At 42.9% G+C, this 15860-nt stretch overlaps 1 protein-coding gene across 2 annotated transcripts in view; it reads left to right on the top strand.

Annotated features, from left to right (window-relative positions):
* LOC124593712 overlaps nt 1-15860 on the top strand; it is a 163640-nt gene that overhangs the window by 51246 nt on the left and 96534 nt on the right. For both annotated transcript variants that reach the window (XM_047132020.1, XM_047132021.1), the window contains exon 3: nt 1844-1991. In XM_047132020.1, the coding sequence (XP_046987976.1) occupies nt 1844-1991 (148 nt within the window). The remainder of the gene's footprint in view (nt 1-1843; nt 1992-15860) is intronic.

Raw genomic sequence — 15860 nt, 5'->3', positions numbered from 1 at the left:
AAGGAAAGGCAAACCTACATTTCTAGCATTTGTAGACTTACAGAAAGCTTTTGACAATGTTGACTGAAATACGCTCTTTCAAATTCTGAAGGTGGCAGAGATAAAATACAGGGAGCAAAAGGCTATTTACAATTTGTACAGAAACCAGATGGCAGTTATATGAGTCGAGGGACATGAAAGGGAATCAGTGGTTGGGAAGGGAGTGAGACAGCGTTGTAGCCTCTCCCCGATGCTATTCAATCTGTATATTGAGCTAGCAGTGAAGGAAACAAAAGAAAAATTCGGAGTAGGTATTAAAATCCATGGAGAAGAAATAAAAACTTTGAGGTTCGCCGATGACATTGTAATTCTGTCAGAGACAGCAAAGGACTTGGAAGAGCAGTTGAACGGAATGGATAGTGTCTTGAAAGGAGGATATAAGATGAACATCAACAAAAGTCAAACGAGGATAATGGAATGTAGTCTAATTAAGTCGGGTGATGCTGAGGGAATTAGATTAGGAAATGAGACACTTAAAGTAGTTTTGCTATTAGGGGAGCACAATAACTGATGATGGTCGAAGTAGAGAGGATATAAAATGTAGACTGGCAATGGCAAGGAAAGCGTTTCTGAAGAAGAGAAATTTGTTAACATCGAGTATAGATTTAAGTGTCAGGAAGTCGTTTCTGAAAGTATTTGTTTGGAGTGTAGCCCATGTATGGAAGTGAAACATGAACGATTAATAGTTTGGACAAGAAGAGAATAGAAGTTTTCGAAATGTGGTGCTACAGAAGAATGTTGAAGATTAGATGGGTAGATCACATAACTAATGAGGAGGTACTGAATAGAATTGGGGAGAAGAGGAGTTTGTGGCACAACGTGACTAGAAGAAGGGATCAGTTGGTAGGACACATTCTGAGGCATCAAGGGATTACCAGTTTAGTATTGGAGGGCAGCGTGGAGGGTAAAAATCGTAGAGGGAGACCAAGAGCTGAATACACTAAGCATATTCAAAAGGATGTAGGTTGCAGTAGGTGCTGGGAGATGAAGAAGCTTGCACAGGATAGAGTAGCATGGAGAGCTGCATCAAACCAGTCTCAGGACTGAAGACCACAACAATAACAACATATGTGTTACTGAAGTACGCTTTCTACTTAATCTCCACAAGAAGCAATTAAATTTTGTTTCTTTGGCAGTAAATTTACTAAGTGCACTCATTGTATGGAAAACAAAATATAAAATATTGTATGTTTATGTTAAAAAATATATCGGCTCAACCACTTGTTTATAGTGTAAAACTCTTAAGATTGACGCGTTTCGGAAGTCAAGCTTCCATCCTCAGAATAATAAAAATTAAAAGAACCTTTTAAAACTCGCTAAAGTGGAACATGCACCAGGCACAATAAAATTGATAATAAATTTAAAACATAATTATTATCAATTTTATTGTGCCTGGTGCATGTTCAATTTTAGCGAGTTTTAACAGGTTCCTTTACTTTTTATTATTCTGATGATGGAAGCTTGACTTCCGAAACACGTCAATCTTAGTGTTTTACACTATAGACAAGTAGTTGAGCCGATATATTTTTTAACATTGACATTCACAACCACAACCCCTGATCCAGTATGGATAAAATCAATGTTTTATGTTTATTTAATGGTTTTTCTTTAATGTAGCTTACCTCACACTATTTGTATAAGTATCTGAACCAGCCATTAGCCTTAATTGATATTACTGTTGTTTATAGCACATCAGAGTGTCATATAGACAGTTGTTTGAGTATCTACTGGATATGAGATTGCTATTGCATTTCTTGTTGTTGTTGGTAAATACATGCTATGTCACCTAAAAATTAATTTTCAGTGGCATCCTCTCAGTAGCAGAATGGGACGAGAAAATGAATGTAGCTGTTGTGACGTACTCAGTTGGGAAACACTGGGAAAACTTTGGTCACCAGCAAGGCCAAATAAAGTGCCTCAATCCGGAGGAAGCACTTTTCCTATTAGAAACAGTGAGTTGTATTTACATACTGTGATAAAAAATCAGTTTAGACTCTTGACTGTATGTGACTTCTCCTTATAGTTTATGTGCTATAATTGTTATTTCTATTTAAAGGTTGGGTCATATATCTATTCCTGCCAATCCGTAGCCATCACCAATGTAGGGATGCAAAACCATATCAACCAAGTCCAAACCACCTTGCAGTACCTTCTCTCCATCCGCAAAATTCTCCCGGTGTGCAATCCCAAATTCCTGGAACCCATAACACACATTGAAACTCTTGCTCTGCAGAAACTTGAGCAACATGCACAACGCCACTTCAAAAAGCTCTCCATCCTGCTCACTTCCTCCTCCCACCTTGGAGTTCCACTGTCCACCAGTTCAACAACAACCTTCAAACCTCCCCCACGTCCCCTCATAGCTGACAAACTCTGTCTTGCAGACCTACTACACTTACCCCACCCTCCAAAACTCCCTCCCACCACCACACAGAATCCAGAACCTAAATAGACCCACAACACAGTCATGAACCTTTCCTGCAGAAGCCACAGCCCCACAGAAATATCAGTCTTTTCCAAAGGCCTCACCTTTTGCCCCCCCCCCCCCCCCCCTCCCAAATTCAGCCATGCAGGACTTGTTAAAGACCTTCTCTCCTTCTCCCGGTCCCTATAGTGGAGACACTTTTTCACCACCAACCCTACCAATCAGGCTCAAGCAAAGACCAATATTGAATCTTACCTAACTCAGTTCACTCCTCCATCCCACTGTGATCCACCCCCACTGCCCCCAAACCATCCCCTGTTACCTTTCCTGAATTTCTTTAGTTCAAATCTTGTGTCATCTAAAAATTGATCCCATCCTTATAATCCTACCCGTGGACAAAGGCTCCACCACTGTTGTTTTGAACCACAAGGATTACCTAGCGGAAGGACTCCACCAGCTGTCAGGTACTTCCACCTACAAACCTTGCCACAGTGACCCCATTCCAGTAATCCAGCAGGATCTCCAGTCACTGCTCAAATCCTTAGGCTCATCCCAGAACCTCTCCCCGGAGTCCATCACTCTACTCACCCCTACCAATCCCTGCACTCATACCTTCTACATGCTTCCTAAAGTCCATAAATGTAACCACCCAGGATGCCCCATTGTGGCCATTTGCTATGACCCCACTGAGAGAAATTGTGCTCTCATAGACCAACACCTTCAACCTATTACTACAAACCTAACCTCCTTTATAAAAGATACCAACCATTTCCTCCACTGACTCTCCACAGTTCCTGTCCCTTTACCACATGGTGCACTGCTCATCACTATTGATGCCACCTCCTTGTACACTAAGATCCCTAATGCCCATGGCCTTTTCCAATGTACGACGGATTCCAAACCAATGACCTCCTTCCTAGCCGCCATGACCAACTATAGCCTTAACCACAATTACTTCTCCTTTGAAGGCATTACCTACAAACAAATCCAGGGTACAGCTATGGGCACTTGCATGGCACCATCCTGTGCCAATCTATTCGTGGGCCATCTAGAGGAATCCTTCCAAAAAATCCAGAATCCTAAACCCCTCACCTGCTTCAGATTCGTTGATGACATCTTTGCTATCTGGATCAAAGGTGAGGACATCCTACCCACATTCCTCCTGAACCTCAACAACTTCTCCCCCATTTGCTTCATCTGGTCCTACTCAGACCAACAAGCCCCCTTCCTACATGTTGACCTCCACCTCAAAGATGGCTACATCAGTACCTCCATCCACATCAAACCTACTAACCACCAGCAATACCTCCACTTCTACAGCTGCCACCCGTTCCATACCAAGAAGTCCCGAAGTCCCCAAGCCACCCATGGTCATCGCTTCTGCAGTGACAAGCAGTCCCTCTCAAAGTATACCAAGGACCTCACTGAAGTCTTCACTGACCATAATTATCCTCCCATCCTCTTACAAAAACAAATAACCTGTGCCTTATCTTTCCAGTTTCCCACCACCTCCCAAAGTCCCACTGTCTGGCCACAGAGGAGCATTCCCCTCATAATTCAGTACCACCTAGGACTGGAGCAACTGACTTACATTCTCCGCCAGGGTTTTGACTACCTGTCATCATGCCCTGAAATAAGAAATGTCCTGCCCACTAGCCTCCCCATTCCTCCCACAGTGGTATTCTGCCATCCACCGAACTTAAACTGTATACTAATCCATCCTTACACAACCCCTGCTCCCAGTCCCTTACCTCATGGCTCATACCCCTGTAATAGACCGAGGTGCACGATCTGTCCCATACATCCTCCCACCACCACCTTCTCCTGTCCGGTCACTAACATCACCTATCCCATCAAAGGCATGGCTGCCTGTGAAACCAGTCATGTGGTCTACAAACTAAGCTGCAACCACTGTGCTGCGTTCTATGTAGGCATGACAACCAACAAGCTGTCTGTCCACATGAATGGTCACCGACAAACTGTGACTGAGAAACAAGTGTACCACCCTGTTGCTGAACAAGCTGCCAAACATGATATCCTTCATTTCAGTGATTGCTTCACATTCTGTGCCGTATGGATCCTTCCCACAAACACCAGCTTTTCTGAATCGCATAGGTGGTAACTTTCCCTGCAATACATCCTATGTTCCCATAACTCTCCTGGCCACAACCCTGTTCCCTTTCCAGCACTACACAGCCGTCATTCCATCACCACACCCAGTCTAATTTATTTATCTCCTTTTTTGCACTTCCCTCCCCCCTCCCCACCTCTCCCCTGCCCTACATCTAAACAGGAGCACTTCGCTGTTTGCCACCCCCACCATACTATTCCTCCCCCTCCCCACCCCAGCCTCCTCCTTACCGCCACCCAGTCGCCATTCCTATCATGCACTGGTACTGCTGCTCTCAGTGTGGTTTCAGTTGCCTCTGACTGCAGTCATGTGTGAGTTGCGTTTGTGTGTGTGTGTGTGTGTGTGTGTGTGTGTGTGTGTGTGTGTGTTCATGTGTGTATGTATTGTTGATTAAGGCATTAATCGCTGAAAGCTTTAATTGTGATAGTCTTTTTGTCGTGCCTATCTATCTCTGCTTTATGGTGAGTAGCAACTTTCCTTCTCATAATATTGTTACATTTCTTCCTGGATTTTCCATTATTTGACATTCAGGTATTGGACAATTAATTCTGTCCTCAAATTGAAATGGGTAATTATGTTTCCTTTGATATCACAGAAGTTGATCCTTGATATTTGCTTGTAATAGTGTTTTTAATCTAATATTATGTAGCACTTTTAGATATTAACATGCTCTGTGAACTAATTTTAGTGAGTATCAGCTGTTGTTGTTTCAGAGGCTGTAACTGTTTGATATTGCAAATCTTGCCTCCAGAGGTCCAAAGCACCTTAACACCCCCTCCCTCTCCCTCTCCCTGTACTCTCTCCCTCCCTCTCTCTCTCATCCCCCTTTCCAGACGGTGGAATTTAAGCTGGTAATTTGTAAAATGCAAGTTATTTCGGTATACAAGTGTTGTATTAAATTTGCTCTGTCACAACTTCACTGTGGATTTTAAATTTTTCTTTAGCTTCCTGTAGAACCTAAATACTTAGCACTGAGGAAGAGAACATTTTAGTTATCAAGAAATCTTTCTAGTACTGAATGAAATTTCATACTAGAGAGAGATAAAAAGAAAAGTAGCATGTTAATGATGTGATTTTCCAAAGAAAAATCAGTAAGCAGTATGCATAATGCTTACCTTTCTTCCATAGCTTGAAAAGTGCTTCTGAAAATAATATCTGTCTACATTGGTTCAGTACCTACCTGGGAGATAGCGGTAGTTGGTCAGCTGGAGATTGTACTATTTCGTCAGACATTCCTAGAAGACACCATGTAGCCCGTTTGTCAAAGTTGGAACTCATGAGCTTAGTGCATTGAATGTTTGTCTCCAAAATATTATGAAAGTTTCTGTGGATATGAGTATACTAGTTGGTGTTTAGCAAAGCAAATAACAAATACCCTCTGGTATGAAGTAATATATTCTGCACTATGTTTGCATGGACATTAGCTCAAGACCTGTCCTCGTAGTTTCAATTCTGTCCATACTGCTCTCCAACTACCCAAACTTCATTGAAGCTGTCCTGTATATCATGCGAGACTAGCAATCCTAAAAGAAATTATACCCTCTTTCGACCGCTAGAATGGCAATCAATGCAGGAGAGCTTTTCTGAAACGTGGAAAGTATGACAGAGACATGGCAGAGTTGAAGCTGTGCAGTGAGCCGTGTGTAGTGCCTGATTAGCTCAGTTGGCAGAAGTATTGCCCATCGGAGGGAAGGTCTTGAATTTAGTGTCCAGGCTTACAGTTTTGATCTGTAAGATTCAACAAGAAGCAACATGCTCAGCAGAATGATTGAAAGCAAATGAGATTGGTAGAGGTGATTTTGAGTAGCAGACAGGCACAATGAAAAAGAACACTAAAAATATTTACAGCTTTCAGACAAAGTCTTCTGAAGTAAAACACTCACACATTCACAGAACAACTCGCACATATGGCCACTGTCACCAGGCCCTCATACCCAACTGCAATTGTGTCTTATGTGTGCAGCTTATTGTAGCTGGGTTGGATAGTGGGGGTGAGGAGGTGGCATGGGGCAGAAGGGGGAGGGATAGCACGGTAGGGGTGAGGGAAGATGCTAGTGCTGCCTGTGGGATCATGCAGGCATGTTTATGGGGCAGGATAGAGTTACTAGGTCCAGCAGCAAGAGGGGGTGCTGTGTGCACAGTGTGGGGGGAGGGGGATGGGGGGGGTGGAATATAAGACATTGGTGGGATAAAACGTGTGTGTGTGTGTGTGTGTGTGTGTGTGTGTGTGTGTGTGTGTGTGTGTGTGTGTGTGTGTACTGGACTAAGAGTAGGGAAAGGGGGTAGGCTGTAGGAGGACAGAGACTAGTGAAGGTTGAGGGCAAGGGTTTCAGGATATGTTGTAGGGAGAGTTCACACCTGTGCAGTTCAGAAAAGCTGGTGTTGGTGTGAAGAATGCAGATGGCACAGGCTGTGAAGCAGTCATTAAAGTTAGGCATATTGCATTTGGCAGCACGTTTAGCGGCTGGGTGGTCCAGCTGTCCCTTGGTCTCAGTTTGGCAGTGGCCATTCATACAGTCAGGCAGCTTGTTAGTCATCGTGCCCACTTAGAGTGTGGCACAGTGGTTGGAACTAAGCCCATAGATGGCATGGCTGCTTTCACAGATGGCCCTGCCTTTGATGGTGTAGGAGATGCCAGTGAAAGGACTGGAGTAGGTGGCAGTGGGAGGATGTATGGAATGTGTGTTGAATCTGGGCCTATTGCAGGGATATGAGCCATGAGGCAAGGGGCTGGGAGCAGGTGTTGTGTAGGATGGGCAAGGCTATTGTGTAGGTTTGGTGAGCAAAGGAATGCTACTGTGGGAGGTGTGGAGGGGATAGTGGGTAGGATATTCCTCATTTCAGAGCAGGCTGCGAATGAGTCTAAACCCGGCGGAGAATATGATTCAGCTCCTCCAGTCACGGGTAATACCGAGTCACAAGAGGAGTGCTGCTTTGTGTTTTGTTTTCATTCTCACTTTCTGTCTGTCTGTCTGCTTTTCTTGAGTCAACAGTTTTCTGACTGGCTTGATGGGGCGTGCCATGAATTCCTCTCCTGTGCCAAGCTCTTCATCTCAGAGTAGCTCTTGCAACCTACGCCCTCAGTTATTTGCTGGATGTGTTCCAATCTCTGTTTCCCTCTACAGTTTTTACACACTACAGTTCCGTCTAGTACTATGGAAGTTATTCCCCAATATCTTAACAGATGCCCTAAAATCCTGTCCCTTCTTATCAGTGTTTCCCATATATTCCTTTCACCTCCAATTCTTCGTAGAACTGCCTCTGTCCTTATTGTCTGTAGCACCACGTATCAAAAGCTTTGATTCTCTTCTGTTCCGGTTTTCCCACAGTCCATGTTTTGCTGCCATGCTCCAGACATACATTCTCAGTAATTTCTTCCTCAAGTTAAGGCCTTTGTTTGATACTAGGAGACTTTTCTTGGCCAGGAATGCCTATTTTGACAGTGCTATTCTGCTTTTGATGTCCGTGCTCTGTCTGTCAATGGTTATTTTACTGCCTAGATGGCAGAATTCCTCAACTTCATTTACTTTGTGACTGTCAGTCCTGATGTTAAGTCTCTTGCTGTCCTCATTTCTGCTACTTTTCGTTACTTTTGTCTTTCTTCAATTTACACTCAATCCATATTCTGTACTCAATAGAACATTCATTCCGTCAACAGATCCCATAACTCTTCTTCACTTTCACAGGGGTAGCAATGTTATCAGCGAATCTTATCATTGATGTCCTTTCACCTTGAATTTTAATCCCACTCTTGGACTTTTTTTTCATTTCCATCATTACTTCTTCAATATATTGATTGAATAGTAGGGGCAATTCGTTTTTTGTCTTCCACTCTTATTATTCCCTCTTGACTCTTATACATGTTGTATATTACTCATCTCTCCCTATACCTTACCCCTATTTTCCTCAGAATTTCAAACATCTTGCACCATTTGACATTGTGGCTTTACTGTGGGTATATGGGGGTGGCTGACCTGCTCCTTCCATCTGTGCCAATACAGAAAAGTTTCCATACCCCTAGCCAGAACCCAGCCTCACATACTGTTCCTGCATTGTTGCCTACCTCATGCCCTGACCAATACATTACCCATATCCAGCTGCAACACCTACATCCACAATTACCTCTATCTGTTCAAATTCCATCAGTGAATAGCCACAACAACCTAGTCTTGCAAACCATATCAGTCAAGCCCAAACCACCTTGCACTACCTCCTCTCCATCTGTAAGATTCTCCTGCTCTTCAATCCCAAATTTCTGCATCTCATCTCCCAACATTGAAATCTTTTCCCTCCAGGAACTAGAGCAACATGCACAATGTCTTCCCAAAAAATTGTCCGATCTGTTCATCTCATACTCCCGATTTGGACCAATTTCCACCACCACTACTAGAGCTTTCATCAAGCCTCCCCCACATTCCCGCATAGCTGTCAAATACTGCCTTGCAGACCTACTACATTTACCACCCGCCACACTACAGAACCCAGAGCCCAAACAGATCTGCAACACAGTCACAAACCTGTCCTCCAAAAGCTGCAGTCCCACAGAAGTATCAGTCCTTTTCAAAAGCCTTAACTTCTGCACTACTCCCAAATTAAATCATGCTGGGGTGATTCGAGCAAGACCTCTCTCCTTCTCCTGGTCCCTCCATTGTAAACAGGTTTTCATCATTAATGCTACGAATCGCACTCAGTTCAAAACCAATACTGAACCCTGCCTCAGTTTACTCCTCTGTCCAACTGCCATCCACTGCCCACAAATCACCAGTTGTTAACTTTCCCGAATTTCCTAACCTTTAACCTTTCCTCATTATCATTATATAAATCTCTCTTCAAGGAAAGCAATATCACATCCACAGAAAATAACACATTACACCACTTTAAGACTGACCTCAACCTATAATCCTACCTATCGACAAAGAATCCACCACAGTGATTATGAACTGCAGTGTTTACCTGGCAAAAGGACTCTATCAGCTGTCAGATACATCCACCAACAAGCCCTGCCCTAGTGACTGCATTCCAGAAATCCAGTAGTATCTCCATTCCTTCCTCAAATTCTTTGGTCCATCCCAGAATCTCTACCCTGAGACCGCCTCTCTAATCATCCCCACTACTCCCCGCCCCCTCCCCCACTCTTCTATCTTCTGCATGCTTCCTAAAGTTCATAAACACAATGACCCAGGACAGCCCATTGTGGCTGGTTACTGTGCCCTCACAGAGAGAATCTCTCGGGGTGTATATGCCCCAAGACAACTGGGAAATCTGGGAAAAATGCTGGAATTTATTCATCCAGGAGAAATCTGGGGAAAACCTGGGAATTTTTTAGAATTCCAGAAATATATATTTGTTTTAGTTTTCAATTAAATTTTTATATAGCCCACTACTGCAGAATAATACTGCAGCAATAGAACATAAACGAGAGAATAACACCAAAATAAAGCTTTAGTTGCAAAGAAAATGCACAATTTATTGCAACAAAATACAGTGCACACACAGACGTCTCCCGACAGCAAAATGTGTCAAAGACCATGCATTACTTAATAGCAACATTTTTTTCATGGGCCTCATTTTGATGAACGCAGCTATTTACATTTCTAACAGTCACGGGAAAATATTGTGAATTGTGGATTGAGAAGTGTTACTTTCAGAGTAAATTTCCTTTTACACAAGATGAATTATGTTATGTGTGAGAATATGCAACAAATTTCTTAAATCACAGAGCATTAGACTCCCATTCAAAACTTAACACTGAGAACCAGCCACATTGAAAAACTTTGGGCCCAGAAGACCATTATTTAAAATTTTACAGGTACATTTGTATTTGATGTATCTTAAAGAATCATGCTAAAAAAGACCAAGTTTCAAGGTTAGTTTTTCATTTTTATTTTAGTTCTTTCTTAGATTACAAGTTACACAACAACAATCACAAAAAGTATAATTATCTTTAAAAAAAAAGTGTGAAGTAAGTTCTTCAGTAATTTCACGTATAATTGGCTTTTCTAATGAAAAGACTTAGTGCTCGAAGGAACACTTACTCGACCAGGTAGCCCGTAAAATTTTCGGTGCACAGCAGTGAAATTTATAATCGTACTTGAAAATATTCAGCTGCTGCACTTTGAGCTGTGCTCCTAGGACTCTGCCTAACCATACCCTTAGGGAAAGATAAAAAACGGCAAAAAACTTTTGATGACCAATATTATATGTGAAACCTTAGCTTTTCTTGTAGCTATGCTGTATGTATATCAATTTAAACCATTAGCTTTTCCTATTTGTGTATTCACACTACTTAAAAGTGGTATTGCTGTTGGCTGGCTAAATCACGTGTCCTATGCTCTAAATATCTGCTATCATTGGCTGCCGATATCACATGCCACAAGCTAGGATTGGCTGACAAAAGTGCATTGCAATCTCGATTTCAATGCTTTGGAAGCTACCTTGCTGTATTTGGTAAACTTTCAATTGCTGTAGTTGGTGGAATTCCTGTTTATACTTTCATAAAACAAAAATATTCAATGTAAATGTCACTGTGCATCAAAGATCTTTCAAAAACACATTGTTTTTTTTACTGTGTTTCAATTCCTAAAGTGCCGGGAATTCTATACTGGCGTATAAAAACTAATAATAACTAATAGTATAAGAACTAATAAGTTTTACAGCTGGAGAGAGAAAATATATAGTCACTTAACACTGAAAAAATGTATTTTCACCAGGGATATAGTGTATTTACACCTGGAAAAAAGTGTATTTTTGACTGGGAAATCTGAGAGAAATCCAGGAATGTTTTTTTCCACATATACACTCTCAGAGGGCCACAGACACGGCTTCACAGGTAGATGCCGTGTTTCTTGACTTCCGCAAGGCGTTCGATACAGTTCCCCTCAGTCGTTCACTAAACAAAGTAAGAGCCTATGGACTATCAGACGAATTGTGTGATTGGATTGAAGAGTTCCTAGATAACAGAACGCAGCATGTCATTCTCAATGGAGAGAAGTCTTCCGAAGTAAGAGTGATTTCAGGTGTGCCGCAGGGGAGTGTCATAAGACCGTTGCTATTCACAATATACATAAATAACCTTGTGGATGACATCGGAAGTTCACTGAGGCTTTTTGCAGATGATGCTGTGGTGTATCGAGGGGTTGTGACAATGTAAAATTGTACTGAAAAGCAGGAGGATCTGCAGCGAATTGACGCATGGTGCAGGGAATGGCAATTGAATCTCTATGTAGACAAGTGTAATGTGCTGCGAATACATCCTTTATCATTTAGGTACAAAATAGCAGGTCAGCAACTGGAAGCAGTTAATTCCATAAATTATCTGGGAGTACGCATTAGGAGTGTTTTAAAATGGAATGATCATATAAAGTTGATCGAGGGTAAAGTAGATTCCAGACTGAGATTCATTGGAAGAATCCTAAGGAAATGCAATCCAAAAACAAAGGAAGTAGGTTACAGTACGCTTGTTCGCCCACTGCTTGAATACTGCTCAGCTGTGTGGGATCCGTACCAGATAGAGTTGATAGAAGAGAGAGAGAAGATCCAACGGAGAACAGCGCGCTTCGTTACAGGATCATTTAGTAATCGCGAAAGCATTACGGAGATGATAGATAAACTCCAGTGGAAGACTCTGCAGGAGAGACGCTCAGTAGCTCGGTACGGGCTTTTGTTAAACTTTCGAGAACATACCTTCACCGAAGAGGCAAGCAGTATATTGCTCCTTCCTACGTATATCTCGCGAAGAGACCATGAGGATAAAATCAGAGAGATTAGAGTCCACACAGAAGCATACTGACAATCCTTCTTTCCATGTACAATACAAGACTGGAATAGAAGGGAGAACCGATAGAGGTACTCAGGGTACCCTCCGCCACACGCCGTCAGGTGGCTTGCGGAGTATGGATGTAGATGTAGATCTCTGCTCTTGTGGACCAACACCTTCAGCCTATTACACATAACCTTCCCTCCTATATAAAAGACACCAACCATTTCCTGCACTGGCTCACCACAGTTCCTATTCCTTTGCAACCACCTGCCCTTCTTATGAATGTCGGTGCCATCTCCCTCCTCACTAATATTCCCAATACCCATAGCCTTGCTGTTGTCAAACACTACCTATCCCATTGCGCATTATCCCAACACCCAACTGACTCCAAACCTACAACATCCTTCCTGGTCACCATGTTGCCATATTCTTCCCCATAGTTAGTTCTCCTTTGAAGGCTTCACCTACAGACAAATCTGTGATACAGCAATGGACACCTACATGGCACTATCCTATACTAGGTTAGCATATTTGTGGACATTTAGAGCAAGTCTTCCTAACCATCCTGAATCCCAAACCCCTTACTTGGTTCAGATTCATTGATGTACATTCACGATGTGGACCAAGGGTGAGAACACCCTATCTACATTCCTCCATAACCTCAACATTTTCTCCCCCATTTGCTTCACCTGGTCGTCCTCAGAGCAACAAGCTGCCTTCCTTTATGTCAACCTTCACCTCAAGGATGGCAACATCAGTAGCTCCATCCACATCTAACTTAGCAAGCACCAACACTACTTCGACTTCAACAGCTGTCTCACATTCCATCCAAGAGGTCATTTCCGTATAGCATGGCCACCTGTGGTGGTTGCATCTGTAACGATGAGCACTCCCTCTCCAAATGTGCCAAGGTTTTGACTGAGGCCTTCATAGATTGAAATTATCCTTTCAGCCTCGGCCAGCAACAGATCTCCTGTGCCTTGTCTTCCTGAGTCATCTACATCCCCCACATAGCCACAGTCGGCCACAAAGGGGCACTCTACTTATGACTCAGTACCACCTAGGATTCTAGGATTAGAGCAGCTGAATCACATTCTACGCCAGGTTTTCAGCTATCTCTACCCTACTTTGAAATGAGAAATATCCTTCTCGCTAATCATCTCCACCACTCCCATACTAGTATTTCTCTGCCCACCCAACCAACACAGTATCCTTGTCTGTCCTTCACCCATTCTGCTCCTCATGGCACATATCTTTGCAAGAGACCCAGAATCAAGGCCTGTCCCATACGTCCTCCCTCCCCCTACAACTACTCCTGTCCTGTCACGGTATCTCCTACCCCATCAAATTCAGGGCCACATGTGAAAGCAGCCATGTCATCTGCAAACTTAGCTGTAACCACTGCACCACACTGTAGGGGGGCATGACAACTAACAAGTTGTCTATCCACATGAATTGCCACTGTCAAACTGTGGCGAAGAGAAGGCTGGATCACCTAGTTACTAAACATGCCATCCAACAAAATGTGTTTCACTGCAATGACTGCTTCACAGCCTGTGCCATCTGGATTCTTCTCGCAAATACCAACTTTCCTGAACTGGACAGGTGGGAGAAACTCACCGTGTAACATAACCTTCATTCTCGTAAACCCCCTGGCCTCAACCTTGCTAGTCCATGCCCTCCTCCAGCCTATCCCCTTCCCTGCCCCTGGTCCAGCATGCACACACCTTCTGACCCACCAATGCACTTACTAGTCCTTCCTTACATACTACTCCTCTCCTCTCCTCTCCTCTCCCCTCCCCTCCCCTCCCCTCCCCGCCCCGCAGCTATTGCATCAGTGGGAAAGTTATTGCTGATTTTCTTCTATGGCTGCTGCTTTAGGTAACTTCTAAACTATACATGGAAGTTTGCTTTCATGGTCATAAGATGGAGCCAACTTTCATTACCAGTAATGATAGGATTGAAGTAGATCATGCCTGGCTCCAAAACTCCTGGCATTCTTTCTCACCTGGCTCTGTTCTGACATAGCATTTTTAATATCCTTCCTCAATGGCCAATTTAAACGAGTATGCGACCATGAAAATGATAACTGTGCTACAATGGGAAATGTTTCATCATGTTTGTGAAGTACACCAAGTGTTTTATACTAGGAATGTGATGTTTGATAAACTTTTCGAATCACAAAAATGAAGTTGTTGAGAATAAAATTCTCCTTTGGATACTTGTTCTGATATTTTCCAAGTTTCTGTCACAGATCTCTTCAACCAAAAGCAAAATTTTAAAGGTGCACCTTGATTTTGCAAACTGTCAGTGAGGAACTATTATTACAAAGTGCTGCTCATCAACACCATTTGATAGCAATGGCACATAATGTTAGTGTTTAAATCGTAGAACTAAAATCAAAGTAGTAAGAGTACTAGAACCTACTAACATGCAAAAGAATAATCGATAATAAGCAGACCAAAAGTGTAAAGTTGTTCAGTGCCTTGGATTATCTTTAATCATTCCAAGAAGTATTGGACATTGGTAACAAACTCTAAAGATACAGTTATGATGATGACACACTTGACAGAAATTTTAAAAAAGAAAGTTAGAAGGAGAAACATGGTGCAATTTTACCAAAATACACAGGATCAAACAGAATTACACTGAAGAGCCAGAGAAACTGGTACACCTGCCTAATATCATGTAGCACCCCTGCGAGCACACAGAAGTGCTGCAACGCGATGTTGCATTGACTCAACTAATGTCTGAAGTAGTGCTGGAGATAATTCACACCGTGAATCCTGCAGGGCTCTCCATAAATCCATAAGAGTACGAGGGCATGGAGATCTCTTCTGAACAGCACGTAGCAAGGCATCCCAGATGTGCTCAGTAATGTTCATGTCTGGGGAGTTTGGTGGCTAGTGGAAGTGTTTAAAATCGGAAGAGTGTTCCTGGAGACACTCTGTAGCAATTCTGGATGTGTGGGGCATCTCATTGCCCTGCTGGAATTGCCCAAGTCCATCAGAATGCACAATGTACATGAATTGTTGCAGGTGATCAGACAGGATGCTTACGTATGTGACACCTGTCAGAGTCATATCTAGACATACCAGGGTCCCCATATCACTCCAACTGCACATGCCCCATATCATCACAGAGAGCCTCCACCAACTTGAACAGTTCCATGCTGGCATGCAGGGTCCATGGATTTATGAGGTTGTCTCCATACCCATACACGTCCATCCGCTCAATCCAATTTGAAATGAGACTCACTCGACCAGGCAACATGTTTCCAGTCATCAACAGTGCGACGTCGGTATTCACGGGCCCAGGCAAGGCGTAAAGTTATGTGTCATGCAGCCATCAAGGGTACAGAGTGGGCCATTCAGCTCATATTGATGATGTTTTGTTGAATGGTTTGCACACTGACACTTGTTGATGGTCCAGCATTGAAGTCTGCAGCAATTTGCAGAAGAGTTGCACTTCTGTCACGTTGAATGATTCTCTTCAGTCATTGGTCC

This window comes from Schistocerca americana, chromosome 2 (assembly GCF_021461395.2).
Source record: "Schistocerca americana isolate TAMUIC-IGC-003095 chromosome 2, iqSchAmer2.1, whole genome shotgun sequence".
Classification (NCBI taxonomy): Eukaryota; Metazoa; Arthropoda; class Insecta; order Orthoptera; family Acrididae; genus Schistocerca; species Schistocerca americana.
This window is presented reverse-complemented; position numbering and strand designations above follow the sequence as displayed.